Source organism: Notolepis coatsorum (genome assembly GCF_963971535.1).
Source record: "Notolepis coatsorum genome assembly, chromosome: 12".
Taxonomy (NCBI): domain Eukaryota; kingdom Metazoa; phylum Chordata; class Actinopteri; order Aulopiformes; family Paralepididae; genus Notolepis; species Notolepis coatsorum.
In genome coordinates, this window is record NC_140176.1 from 22,445,069 (window position 1) to 22,459,995 (window position 14,927).

At 45.3% G+C, this 14,927-nt stretch overlaps 1 protein-coding gene across 1 annotated transcript in view; it reads right to left on the minus strand.

Moving 5' to 3' along the window:
• Window positions 1-14,927, minus strand: part of tgfbr1b (transforming growth factor, beta receptor 1 b) — a 148,428-nt gene that overhangs the window by 37,879 nt on the left and 95,622 nt on the right. Inside the window, exon 6 of the mRNA XM_084326295.1 lies at window positions 10,885-11,041. Within this exon, the coding sequence (XP_084182421.1) occupies window positions 10,885-11,041 (157 nt within the window). The remainder of the gene's footprint in view (window positions 1-10,884; window positions 11,042-14,927) is intronic.

Sequence of the window (14,927 nt, forward strand, 5' to 3'; positions counted from 1 at the left end):
ACCTTGCATCCTACCTCATGCCCTACCTCATGCCCTACCTTGCATCCTACCTCATGCCCTACCTTGCATCCTACCTCATGCCCTACCTCATGCCCTACCTTGCATCCTACCTCATGCCCTACCTTGCATCCTACCTCATGCCCTACCTTGCATCCTACCTCATGCGCTACCTCATGCCCTACCTTGCATCCTACCTCATGCCCTACCTTGCATCCTACCTCATGCCCTACCGTGCACAAAGAAAACCAGAGGTATCACAGTCTGACTGATGGGGAATAAAAGAACCACACTGTAAAAAATGTATGTTTTTTTTTCACAGGAAATACACTGTATTATTTTACAGATTACTTTTGTTTTTCTACTTTAAGTGTAAATGCCATATAAATACAGTAAATGACCTTTTATCAAAATATTAAGCATTAAATAAAGGTTGTAATCTGTAAATGTATTTGATTTTACTGTAATTTGACAGTAAGTATTTGGCAACCATTGATGCCAGACATTTACCGTTTTGTTGCAATTCTTTTCCGTACAGTGCAGATAATCCAATGACGAAACACAGACAGCAGCGTATATCAACTCCATGCACGAACATGCACTCATGTACACACACACACACACAATTTTGCAAGTCCAAGTCAAGTCTGAAGTCTTTGGTCACAAGTCCAAGTCAAGTCTACACATAGGCACTAACATTAACTTTCATATCACCAAGTGACTGACCTATCCTGGTGGCCTAAATTCGAATACCAACCGGTTCATGTTTCCGCGTTCGCGTTTTGCGCTCCGATTGGCCACTGATGTTTCTGGTCGCACCAATCGTGTGACGGCAAGTTCTTTCACTGGTTAAGCTTAGGCACTCTTTCGAAGTTGGTTAAGGTTAGAGTTTGTCTTAGAGCAGGGTGATAGAACGCCAGCCCTGATTCCAAACTCTAACCTTAACCAACTTCGAAAGAGTCGCCTAAGCTTAACCAGTGATAAACTAGGCGTTAGGTAGTTTGCTGCTGTTCGAGGCAGAAATGGGTGCGTCACGCGATTGGGCGCACATGTCACATGACCAGAAACGTCCATGGCCAATCAGGTCGCACCAGAAATGGCAGTGGCCAATCAGATTAGCAAAACGCGAACGCGGAAACATGAACTGGTTGGTATTCGAATAGACGCATCCTGGTGTGTTTTCAGGTGCCTGATAAAAGTTTGATGTGGTCGATCCTGCAGCCTTTATTTCGAGATGCAGACGTAGCCAAAGGTTATGACAAATGGCGCAGCAGGCATGGACATTTGCCTGGTGTACCTTTCTGTGCGTATTCATCCACAATCTATAGCTCAACATGAAAATATTCGCAATTAATCATAAAAAAAAAGCGCAGAATTTTATTTCAACCAAAAATGCCTAAACAATAATGTTAGTGATAGAAGGGAACTCATTTTGTGCAAAAATGGAAAGCTTTCCAATGATCATGAGGCAGAATTGTTACAATAGCCGATAATCCATTTTACCAATGATAAATCCCTATACGAGCGTCAGACTACACCCCCCTATAGCAGAGGATTTCAGCACCACTCTCCACTGGACAGCTCCCTCCATCATGGTGTTGTTGCTGCAGCTTAGGGTCAAGTCAAGTTGCTTTAATGATCCCCTTGGGGAAATTCAGGTGTCATAGCAGCATGGGGAACAGGGGAGGGAAGTACAGGCAGAAAATATAATAATATAAATAGTAAGATGCGGTTGGGTGGCGCAGCGGACACTGCGCTCGTCACCAACGCAAGAGACACCGGTATCGAATCCGGCTGTCAGCGTTGCCTCCGGCTTGGGCCGGCCGTCATACTAACTCAATTGGCAGAGTTAGCGGGAGGGAAGTCGATGGGTGGTAATCTGAACGTTGTAAACAGCGACTCCTACAGGTCGGTCAGGGCGCCTGCACAGCAGAGACAGGAAAATGGCGGGGGCAGTGTGAGCCAATGAGAGTCCGCGCTGGCAGGTGAAAAGATGTGACTGGCTGCCTCCACATGTATCGGAGGGGACATGTGATGGGCTTCTATCCTCCCTACAACCGGCCAGTGGGGGGCACATGCGAGCAACAATCAAGACAGGGGAGGGGAGAATTGGCACGGCTAAATTGGGATGGGAGAAAAAATTGAAAAAAAATTGCAGTTTTCCCGTGATAACGAGTTAATTTAATTTGTTTTCTCGTTATCACGACATAACAAAGTCCGTTTTCTCATGATAACGGATTAATTTATCTCGTTATCTCGACATAACGAAGTCTGTTTTCTCGTGATAACGGATAAATTTATCTCGTTATCTCGACATAACGAAGTCCGTTTTCTCGTGATAACGGGATAATTTAATTTGTTTTCTCGTGATAACGGATTAATTTATTTCAGGGGGGTACATACATTACATACAGGTATACACAGTACTGTTACATTTGTGACATACAACAAGATATGCAAATATACAGTACTGTTAAACAGAGATCCTAACAGAAAATATACATACGATGGGGAGGAAACTGTACATTTCAACTTCAAATTACTTTATTTTCCTTTCGGAACTTCATTTGTGCAGTGGTTGAAAGACAAACATACAGTCACAATACATAGACACTCACCACTATATATATATAAAAAAAATAGTTAAAACTACAATAAAAAGACCACTATATAAAGTCTATTTTAAGTAGTCCAAAGTCCTTGGGGGGGGGGGGGGGGGGGGGGCAGTCCGGCCTCCACCAGACCTAGGTGTTCAGCAGTCTGATGGAGGTTGGCACGAAGCTACCTAAGCCCCTTTTGTTCAGTGATGAAGCTCTGTATCGACGGCCTGAGGGCATTAGTTTGTAATGGGTGTGAAGGGTGTGTGTGTTATCTACAACTATTTGGGAGGCCTTTTTAACTGTCCGTTTATTGTGGATGCTGCTGAGTGGTTCCTGGTCCTTCCCAATTATCTTGCCGCTGATCTTAACGACCCTGTCGAGAGGTTTCCGATTGATGGCACGCATCACTCCAAACCATGATGTGGTGTTAAAGGACATTATCGATTCCCCAAACGAGTTGTAGAAAGCCTGCAGGATTGATGGTCGCACCTGAAGCTTCCTCATCTTCCTGAGGAAGAACAGTCGCTGTTGGAACTTAGAGTGGATGTTATCTGTGTTGGTCTTGAAGGTGAGCTTATGGTCGATAGTGGTGCCAAGATATTTATACTCCTCAACGCGCTCTATTTTCTGGCCATTTATCTCGAGAGCTGGGGGAGTTGTGGGGTCACGCCTGAAGTCCACCAGCAGTTCCTTTGTTTTGCTGGGGTTTAGGTCCAGGAAATTGTTCTTACACCACTCTGCGAAACTGTTCATTTCTCCAATGATGCGGCCATTGGAGTTGGTGGTGTCAACAATGACTGTTTTTGGGAGTTTTTTTTTGGGAGGGGTTTGGACATACGGGGGCCAGTTTCGAGTTGCAGCCTCCCGTAGCCAGGTGCTCTTTGAGAGCTCACTTTGATTGCGCCGCCGGTAAAGCTGAAGCCTTTGCTAACCGTCTTCTTAGATGACGCACACTAATGTGTATACCGTAATTCCTCTAATAGTAACCCCGGCTTGTATTTGTTTCAACTGTAGCGGGTACCAGGCTTGTATTAGGAGGAGGCCTGTATAAGAGGGAGGCCTATATTTCAAATTTTCAAACGGATCATAATGAATAAATCAACATTTTGTGTCAGTTTGAACCCAGTAAAATGTACTGGGTTCATTTATTGAAACCAAGTACTGTATGAAATAGTAAACAGTGCAATTACAGGTGGTCACTGGTCATTTCAACGTTTTCAAAGTGAAATCAAGTAACTAGCTCAGTATGCAGCTCAGTATATTAGTAACCCGGCTTGTATTAGGAGGCCGGCTTATAATTGCTTAGCTCAAGAGCGCACCCGGCCATTAATAGAGACCCGGCTTGTATTTGAGACCCGGTTACTATTAGAGGAATTACGGTATATACATTATCTGTAACAGCAAGGCATAAAGCTATTTCAGCCTGTGTCAGGCCTTGATTGAAGAGATATGTGACGCGTGTCCTGCTCCTCTGACATTGCGACACTGAATGATGTTTCCTGCAGTGATCTAATATATACTAGACTATTGTTTCGTTTTCTCGAGAAAATTATCCTGTTATCACGAGAAAACAAATTAAATGAACTCGTTATCACAGGAAAACGGAGTAAATGAAATGTATGAATGTACGGCCTCTTAGGGCTTCCGTATAATAGTATGTAGAACATAGTAATAATAATAGTGGAATGGCAGAATTGAATCAATAATAATAGTTATAATTATGGTGCACACTGCACCAGAGTCCGAGCAGTGTTTAGTATTAAGAGTCAAGGTCTCCATGCGTACGAGTAGACAACTGTTCACATACTCGCCTGCGTATTTTGCCTATACCTGGAGGATTGAAAAGTCAGTCTACTAGGGGCAGATCAGGGCCAAATCCTCCCTGGGCCGACACATACAATTATATAGAAGAAGAATATCGGACCTGTCTCCATTTAGCTTTCAGAGTCAAGTTTTTGTGGTTTAGCCCGTCACATCCATACTGCCCCCCCCCCCCCCACGTGTCTCTCTCTCTCTCTCTCTCTCTCTCTCTCTCTCTCTCTCTCCTCTCTCTCTCTCCTCTCTCTCTCTCTCTCTCTCTCTCTCTCTCTCTCTCTCTCTCTCTCTCTCTCTCTCTCTCTCTCTCTCTCTCTCTGTTAGTGATTATGTCATGTTCTAATGGCCTGCTTGTATGATTCATCTGTCCTGTTGTTGAAAGAGATAATGAGAGAAGAGGGAGGAGGATAGGGGGAGAGAGAGTGAGGGAGATTGAGAGGGAGATGGATAGAAAGAGGGAGAGACAGAGGTGACAGCAATGTGCCAACTATCTGCACTATACTGATCTCTGTTTGATTGTTTTGATGTTATAATGCTGGCTTTGGCAATGTAAATGTATGTTTTCCCATGTCAATAAAGCCCCTTTGAATTGAATGTAATTAAATGGAGAGGGAGACAGTGTGAGAGAGAGAGAGAGAGAGAGAGAGAGAGAGAGAGGGGAGAGAGAGCGAGAGCGAGAGAGAGCGAGAGAGAGAGAGAGAGAGGTGGAAGCAGCATTTTGTATGTGCCGCCTGTTTCGATGCCATGACTCACACATGCTTATGATGCCACTCACTTCTCTCTCCGCCTGCTACAAACCGCCTATTCACCGTGACCGATGGCATGCTTACTTTCTCCTTCTCTCTCCATCACTTCAACAGCCTATTATCGAGTCAGATATCACCAATTAGCTGCAAGAACTCAGGCTTTTTTATGTTGACAATAAGCGACATATTTTTTTTGGTACAGTGATCTCTCTCTCTCTCTATATATATATATACCGGTATATATATATATATATACATACATACAGGTCCGCATGGGAGGAGCGAAATAGATGGAACGTGTAATAAAAGAAACAATTGCCTTTGAAAAAATCACAGGAGTTGGTCAAAGTTGAGAGGTCAGATTGGTTTTCTCTTCAGAAACAAATCATGTTTTTCCACTGCTAGCAGAACACGTATTGTACAGTCATCTATTACAGTATATCCGTCCTTGATTATGGGGATGCTCTCTACATGCATGCTGCACCCTAGACGCTATTTATCACAGTGCTCTTCGTTTTATCACCAATAATGGTCTTTTGACCCACCACTGTATTTTATATGGGAAGGTGGGGTGGCCTTCCCTTGGTACAAGAAGAGAGCAACACTGTCTTTTATTTGTATATAAAGCTTTGTCTGGTAAACTCCCCCAGTACCTGTCAAGTCAAGTCAAGTCAAGAGTTTTAATTGGTACATATAATAGAATCAAAAGAAGGAAACAACATTGTGCAGTAACAGGTAGCAGGTAACATGGAGTGACATCTCGGTATCTGTACATAGTTATTTACAGAGCATGTGGGACATGCTAGTTAGCTTTGGTAGTGCAATACACTGTTCCTGTTATTCTAATTTAAAGTGTCCTTTCCTTTGGCCATAAGTGTGCGTGTGTGCGACATGAGTGTGTGCCCGCTCATGTTAAAGTGTTAAGTGGCTGCTCGTGTGTGAGCGTGCACAGTGTGCGTGTCGTGTGTGTGTTCATGTGTGCTTGTGTGTGGACAGTTCAATGTTCTGAGCACTCAATGTTCATTGTTCATGGCTCTGATGGCCTGGGGGAAGAAGCTGAGCCTAAGCCGCTCTGTCCTAGTAGCTGGGGTTCGCAGGCGTCTGCCTGACCTCAGCAGCTAAAACAGGCTGTTATTGGGGTGGTGAGGGTCTTTCATTATCCTGCAGGCTCTGGATTTGCACCTCTTGTTGTATAGAACCTGCAGGGGGGGTAGTGCAATACCCGTGGTACGCTCGGCTGAGCGCACCACTCTCTGTAGGGCCTTCTTGTCCTGTGCCGTGCTGTTTCCATACCAGGCAGTGATGTTTCCGGTCAGGATGCTCTCTACAGCTCCTGAGTAGAAGGACTGGCGTATCTTTCCCAATACTCTGAACTTCCTTAACTGTCTCAGGTGGTAGAGACGCTGTTTCGCCTTCTTTACTACTGTGTCTATGTGTGTTGACCATGTCAGGTCCTCTGAGATGTGGACCCCCAGGTACTTGAAGCTGCTCACCCTGTCCACGGTAGCCCCGTTAATCATCAGTGGTGTGTGCGCCTCCTGCTGTCCTCTCCTATAATCCACGATCAGCTCCTTGGTTTTACCAATGTTCAGGAGCAGGCTGTTGTCCTGGCACCAGCGTTCCAGTACCTCAACCTCCTCCCGGTAGGCCTTCTCGTCGTTGTCCGAGATCAGCCCCACCACCACCGTGTCATCTGCGAACTTCACTATGGAGTTGGAGCTGAACTTGGCCACACAGTCGTGTGTGTAGAGTGAGTACAGCAGGGGGCTCAGAACACAGCCCTGGGGGGGACCCGATGCTCAGGGTGATGGTGTTGGAGGTCTGACCCCCCACCCTGACCGCCTGGGGTCTTTCGCTCAGAAAGTCCAGTACCCAGGCGCTCAGGGCGGAGCTCAGACCTAGCTCGATCAGCTTGTCCACCAGTCTGGTGGGGACTATGGTGTTGAACGCTGAGCTGTAGTCAATGAACAACAGTCTCACATAGCCCCCCTTCTGACGGTCAAGGTGCGAGAGGGTGCTGTGCAGTACCTGGGAGACCGCGTCGTCGGTGGACCTGTTTGTCCTGTATGCAAATTGCATAGGGTCCATATCACTGGGGAGGGAGGCACAAATGTGGTCCTTGACCAGCCTCTCGAAACATTTCATGACCACAGAGGTGAGTGCCACCGGTCTGTAGTCATTTGGACATGCTGGGGAGGGTTTCTTCGGCACAGGGATGATGGTAGACATCTTGAAGCAGGCAGGGACCACTGACTCCGCCAGTGATTGATTAAATATGGCGGTGAACACAGGGGCCAGCTGGTTGGCACAGGTCTTGAGTATACGTCCTGTTATGCCATCTGGGCCAGCAGCCTTCCTGGTGTTCACCTGCATAAATGCTCTTCTCACACTGTGTTCCGACAACGAGAGAGCGCCCCCCCCCCCCCCCCCCCCCCCTCCACAACAGCCGGCGCGCCAGTGACGTCACTAGCCGGAGAGCCAGCAGCGCCACTGTCTACACCAAACCGAGCGTAGAAGATGTTGAGCTTGTCCGCGAGGGAGGCGTCGTCGCTCCCCATTGAGGGGGCGCTGACTATATAGTCAGTTATTGTCTTCAGTCCCTGCCATAATCCTCTTGTGTCGTTTTGTGCCATTTGTGTCTCCAGTTTATCAGCATATGTCCTCTTAGCAAGTTTGACAGCCTTGCGTAGAGTATAGACTGAAGCCTTATACTCCTCCATGTTTCCTGACTCTCTACCCAGGTTGTAGGCGGTGGTATGAGAGTTCAGAGCTGCTCTAATAGTGCTATCCACCCACGGTTTCTGGTTTGGGAAAATCCGCACCGTTTTCCTGGGGACAATACCATCGGCTATTGTTGTGATATAACTCACCACTGTGTCTGCTAGCTCACTGACGTCACTGGCGCTTCCTTTGAACATATCCCAATCCGTGTCTGCAAGCACGTCCTGGAGCGTGGCCTCTGATTCGTCGGTCCACTTCTTTGTCTCACGTGACACGACGGCGTCACGTGATCTCTGTTGATATGCCGGAAATAGCAAGATGGAGTCATGATCGCTCGAGCTTGTGGACCCCGTTAATGGCGGAGCGGCTACTGCCTTGTAACCGGCTTTGAACGGGGAATAACAGTGGTCGAGTGTGTTTTTCCCTCTGGTGGAGCAAGCGATGTGCTGAAAAAGGACGGCATCACTTTCTTCAGGTTTGGCCTGGTTGAAATCGCCGGCCACTACCCATCGCTGCATCTGGGTGTTTGATCTGGTGTCCTGTTGAGATTATCGTGTAGTTCGCCCAGCGTTTTGCCCGTATTCGCGTGTGGGGGGATATACACGGCAGTCATGACGACCGCGGTGAACTCCCTCGGGAGGTGAAACGGACGACACAGGATAGAAAGATGTTCCAAGTCCGGCGAACACGAGTTTGAGAGAACCTGCACCCCCTCGGGATTAACCTGTGCTCACTGCTGACGTATAGGGTCATGGAACAACATACTCGCTCACAAGCTCTCGTTCGCCTTGATGTGAACACCAAGGCAGGCAAGTGCTTTTAGTTTTTATGCCCCGCAAAGGTGGAATAAACTGCAGGACACTCTTAAATTGGACAAAATTGTGTCCTTAAAATAATTTAGTGTTCTTATTGAAGACATGCTATGGACTGTTCATGCTTCTCTTAGCTGTTAACTTAATGTCAATTATTATTATTATCTTTAAAGGTCCTGTGTCTTGTAAATTGCCTTTTCCAGTGTTTAGCATTGTTTCCTAGCAATGCGGGTTTGTATCAATTGGGTCTGTGTCTCTAATTCTCATTTTGGCGAATTGCTCCAATTCAGTTGAGACAATATCCTCCCCCAGTGAACTAAGCTATTCTGATTTGACTCGCTGTCCTACGTAGCAAGGAGCTGATCTGCAGTAACGCCCCCTCTATGGTTGTAGCGCAACCATTCTCTCAACAACAGAGCGAGTGGAAATACCGACACTTCCTCAAGCGGGTGCCGACAGAGAGAGGCAGAGAACGAGCGAGTGAGAGTGAGGGAGAGAGAGAGAGAGAGAGAGAGAGAGAGAGAGAGAGAGAGAGAGAGAGAGAGAGAGAGAGAGAGAGAGAGAGAGAGAGAGAGAGAGAGAGAGAGAGAGAGAGAGAGAGAGAGAGAGAGAGAGAGAGAGAGAGAGAGACAGGAGCTTCTCTCGGGGAAACACACAACCTCCCGACCGCGCACTCACACACAACCTCCCGACCGCGCATGCGGGGCTGGAGCTTCTTCACTCGCATATCACTGTCAAAATATCTTTGACTCCCACGCGCAACCGTATTCCGATCCATCCAATAATATTCACATTGGTATATATTGTCATTTGAAACAAGTTACCAATGCATTGTCCCGTGGGATTATGCCCCCCCCCCCCGCTGCGAAATGAATTAGTATCCCCCCTCAATCTTTCTATATCTCTCTCTGTCTGCCAGTGCAGACTGTGGGTGACTGTCACTCAAAGCGCTTATGGGCGGAGCCCAGCCCAAAACTTAAAAAAAAAAAAACTTTACAGATGTGTTCCATAGACTCACAGGAATTGTGTAAAGTTGCCCAAATAGTGTATGTATGTATGTATGTATGTATGTATGTATGTATGTATGTATGTATGTATGTATGTATGTATGTATGTATGTGTGCTTGTATGTATGTATGCATGTATGTATGTGTGTGTGCTTGTATGTATGTATGTATGTATGTATGTATGTATGTATGTATGTATGTATGTATGTATGTATGTATGTATGTATGTATGTATGTATGTATGTATGTGTGCATGTATGTATGTATGTATGTATGTATGTATGTATGTATGTATGTATGTATGTATGTATGTATGTATGTGTGCTTGTATGTATGTATGTATGTATGTATGTATGTATGTATGTATGTATGTATGTATGTATGTATGTATGTATGTATGTATGTATGTATGTATGTATGTATGTATGTATGTATGTATGTATGTATGTACGTATGTATACTATTATGCAATGTGTGTTCTATGTCCAAATGCTGTGATCAGGGTGGTGTTGAAAAAGAGAGAACTGTCTTCCCTGTATAAATAAAGGTTTCAAATCAAATCAAATCAAATCAAATCGGACTGTAAACTATTACCAACGTGCGGAAGAGGAAGTCTTGGATGTCGGGGGTCAGAAGCCAGCAGCAGCTACACCTGAACCAGAGATGCCACCAGAGGCTACATCGTTGATAAAGAGATGATAGCCGATGGGTTCTGAGAGGCACTGAATCGGAAACCAAACTATCAAACTAGAGGGTCTACCAGCACCTTCAATAAAACAAAGATGATTATAACAATGATAAAACCCAGGCCATATTTCTCCTACACAGGCTCTACCATAGGGGAACCATGCAGGTCAGAAACAGCTCGCTGGCTGCCTAGACCTTGTCTCAGGGTCGTCTTTGGGGCGTAATCAGATCACGGTTGATTGCCCGTCACCTCAAATGCCATTTTATTTTCTATTTTTAAATGTTTTGCTGCCATGGAATGATCTATCAAATCTATCAAATGGACCCTAATGGCTAGAAAGTTCGACTAATCTACTAACTAACCAACTAGGTTAGGCATTTAGTTGGGTTAGTTATTTTCACTCCGAGTTGCATTGGATTCGTCGTGGCAGTGCCACAGTGTTCACGCCACGGTGAACATTCATTGCGAGTGACAGCTGATGGGAGAGAAAATGGTTACCTTTTGGTTCCCACTCTGTGGTTGGGCGCGATGTCGATGGTGTCGGTGGCGGAGTCGTGGCGCACAGCCAGGCCCAGGTCAGCGATGCAGCACGTCCCGTTCTTCTTCACTAGAATGTTCTTTGACTTCAGGTCCCTGTGGGCTATAGCCGGTTTACCTGGAGAGAGACGGAGGGTTTGGTTATGCTCAAGTGTATGAACTTAAGGATGAACTACCAAAGTTAACCGGGGGGGGACCGGTGTCGAATTTGGTGCCATTTTGCCAGATGGGAGGCACTATAGTGTGTGTCTGTCCTTTGCATCTCAAGAAATGTTCATCACATCGACCTCGTCAAAATAGCGTGTCATTTGGCCATATGGTGGCGCTATAACAATGCACTTTAAAAGGTACATGCCAACATTTTGGGAAATACAAGAAGATAGATACCAGTTTCCTCTCTGTGCGTTCAGTAGAAAGCTATCTGGCTGCACGTTAGCCTAGCTTAGCACAATGCATGGAAGCGGACATGGCCGGTTAGCCTTCGGGAGAGGTGTTAGTTGGACAATGCCTAGGCTAACCGGCCATGTCCACTTCCATCCATTGTGCTAAGCTAGGCTAACGTGCAGCCAGATAGCTTTCTACTGAACGCACAGAGAGGAAACTGGTATCTATCTCCTTGTCTCTCTCTGGAGAAGACGGTAAGCTAATTTCCCCAAATGTTGGTGTGTACCTTTAAGTTTACGTTTGGTGGGTGTATTGCTGAGCAATGGGGTGCAGTGTCAAGTGTGAAGTCGATCGGATGAACGGTTCTTGAGAACGCAGCAGCCCTTCCGGGGGCCAAGCAATCGGCCCGCTCTGAATGGGCACATGCTCCGAGCGGCAGCGCCCCACGTCCTCTCTAAACTAGCATGTAAAATAGCTGGACACATTTCACACATACAGTAAACACACACACACACATACTAGGGGTGGGAATCACCAGAGGCCTCACGATACAATAGTATTGCAATACTAAATATAAATAATAAATAATAATTTAGGACCTGCTCAGAGGTCATCAATCGGCACGCATGCGATGCATGCATGCAATTCGTATCTGCGATTAACCCATCCCGTCATCCTTCCCCCCCAAGGGCAGCCGGGAGCAGACAGGCGTCAACGTGAGCCGCGCCAGGGGACCAATCCAAGTGCTCCTGTCCGTCTTCGTCAAGGACGCCACAGCGTTAGCGATCTATTGTTGTGCATGTTTTTCCATTGGGTTTATCTTATCGGGGGGGGGGACCCTTGCGAGCACAGGGAGAACATGCAAACTCCACACAGAAAGGCCTGGGAGATACCCCACCTGGGTAACTGGCATCGTGGAAACCTGGTCCCCAAGCCGGAATCGAACCCTGGACCTTCTTGCTGTGAGGCGACAGTGTTAACCACTACAACACCGTGCTGCTATTGCGATATGCTGAGTATTACGATATTAACATTGCGATATATTGCGATTTATTACCTTTTTTCAACTGCAAAGTAAAACTTTGTCAACATGTTTTATCTAATAAAATAAAGTTAAGTATTGAAAATGAACAATGCAACTTCCTTATACAAAAAAAAAAAAATAATATTATACATAAATAAATAATTAAATATCGATACTTGGCGTCCCTGTATCGATACAGTATCGCCACGCAAAGTATCGCGATACTACTACGTATCGATATTTCCCCCCACCACTAATGCATACACACACACGTACACAAACACATGGAGTCTCGAGGGCGCAGTCTGCTATCCTCCCACTCCCAATTGGTCTCTCTGCTGGCTAAATAAACTGCATCATTTATTCTCTTCTCACTGCTCTCCTTGGAATACACACACACACATACACACTGCCTCGACAGCTGGTGCGTGTGTGTGTTTGTACGGGCGTGTTTATTTATACTGAATTTGACATATGCATTAAGAAAGCCATACATTTACATTTTAGTCTCAGTAAGCTGCTGAACCATCAGAGTCAACAGTATTCATAAAGTTAGCTGGGCTTTTTGTGGATGTGGATCTTTAACAAAACAAACAATTATATCTCTAATTCCTAGGGCTATCCTGGAATAAAGGAATTCTATGTCTAATTTCAAGGGCTATGCTGAAATAAAGGAATTATATGTCTAACTTCTATGTGCTGATTCTTTCATTAAAGTAACTCAATCAATACAAATATAATATAAAAATAATATATATTAACCCCCTTAGGAGAAAGCCTTTTTTTTTGCGCAACACAGAAGTGGGCTTTTCAGCGGACCAGCCGAAGCACAGGGCCGGCTGTTTGTGGCACTGCTGGAACAGGTGTGTCTGGTGCTGTGCCTTGCTCAAGGATATATATATTATATAATATTTTTAAATTATTTTTAATTTTTGTATCATTCCATTTGGGCTGTGGGCGGTGCTTAATGTCTGAAGGAGTCGACTGAAGGCTTCTTGTCCTCTGCAAAAGCATGCAATTGGTCCACTGATGGATACATCTTGATATTTGTCTAGTCTAGACTCTAGTGTGTTCATTAGACGGGTGAAATCCTCTTTCAGTGCCTCTGTGCCTGTTTTCGTAGGCAGTTAGCCTCTGGTATGCGTGCCATTAGCGTTAGCCATGCTTCTAGGCCTCTTTTCTTTTGGAAAGAATGATAAAAAAAAAATATATATATATATATATAAATATATATATATATATATATTCGACTAAGAGGTTGGCCAGTCGACTACGGCTCCTTTCGACCGATTAGTCGACTAATAGGGATCAGCCCTACTTCCTTGTCACGGGACGGTCTCTCTCTCTAGCCACCACTAACGTCAGACTGACGACACGAATCTGGAAGTCTGTGTTCCACGGTCTGTGTAATCTGCCTGTGAGTAATCTTCTGCCCCTGCTCTCACAGACGCATGGGTATTTTCCCTGTATTTGTCATAGCATTTGTGGACGCAGCAGAACTGTTTACCGCTGTAATGAAGTGCTAACCCATGCCAGCCAGCCCCCCCGATGGGGTCTATTCCCTCCCGTCAGCCGTCTTTGCAAGCCGTCACATGGACTTTTCCCTAGTCGTCGTCGGCTGCTCAATAAATCTCTTGCATCTTGCATCTCGCTCTATTCACAGCAGTCACTACTAGATGGGTTAGATCTGAATTCATAATAAAACACAAGATACTTGTGCCCTAATGATGAGAGTTTCTCAATGAAGAAACCCAATCCCATTGCTAAAATAAAGTCAACGAGCCTAGAAAATACGTATACTATGGAACTACACACTATGAACGTATCACATGGCGCCCCAAACAACATTGCCAATTTAAACAGATCTACATTGATGTGAGCTTCAGGTATTGACAGTGATGATGCTACATACCTACCACATGGCCCCCGAATGGCCACCGCAACCCAAGGTGTAGATAGATACATGTATAGGCAGCGAGAGCCAGCAATATCACCACACAGTTATCAAAATGAATGGATCAGGTCGGTACTCCATATCGGCTGATACTGAACGTTTCGGAAATCTGTATCGGCAGTTCAGCCGGATAAAAATGTGCCGGAAGGTGTGGGTTCTTCTTACCTATCTCGATGTGATTTATCTAGAGATATCTACCGCACGAATTTTATGTGTTAATGAAGCCAGCATAGCAGTCTGGGTAGCTGTGGTGGAGAAGATAAAGGGAAGCATAATATAAACTTGTAATTTTCTGATGTTAAATGAAATAGTGGATGTATAGTCCAAGTGGGGGTCCTGAGGGGGGGGGGGGGGGGGGGGTGGAGGGGGAGGAAAGAGAGCGAGCAAGAGCACATGTATTGTATTTATTATTTTTATGTCTTTTAATCTATACATTTATTTTGATTTAATTACTGGACTGTCATTATTGTTATTATTTCTGTCATTGTCCTGTGATTTATCATTGATTATTACTGTCACTGTATTGTTTGTCTAGTTTCATGTTAAAAAAAGAGAAAATAAAAAACATTTGTTCAAAAAGATTTATCTGTATCGGCAGTGAAAAAGTGGTATCGGGCTCCTGCCTAGTTCTTCATACCCTGA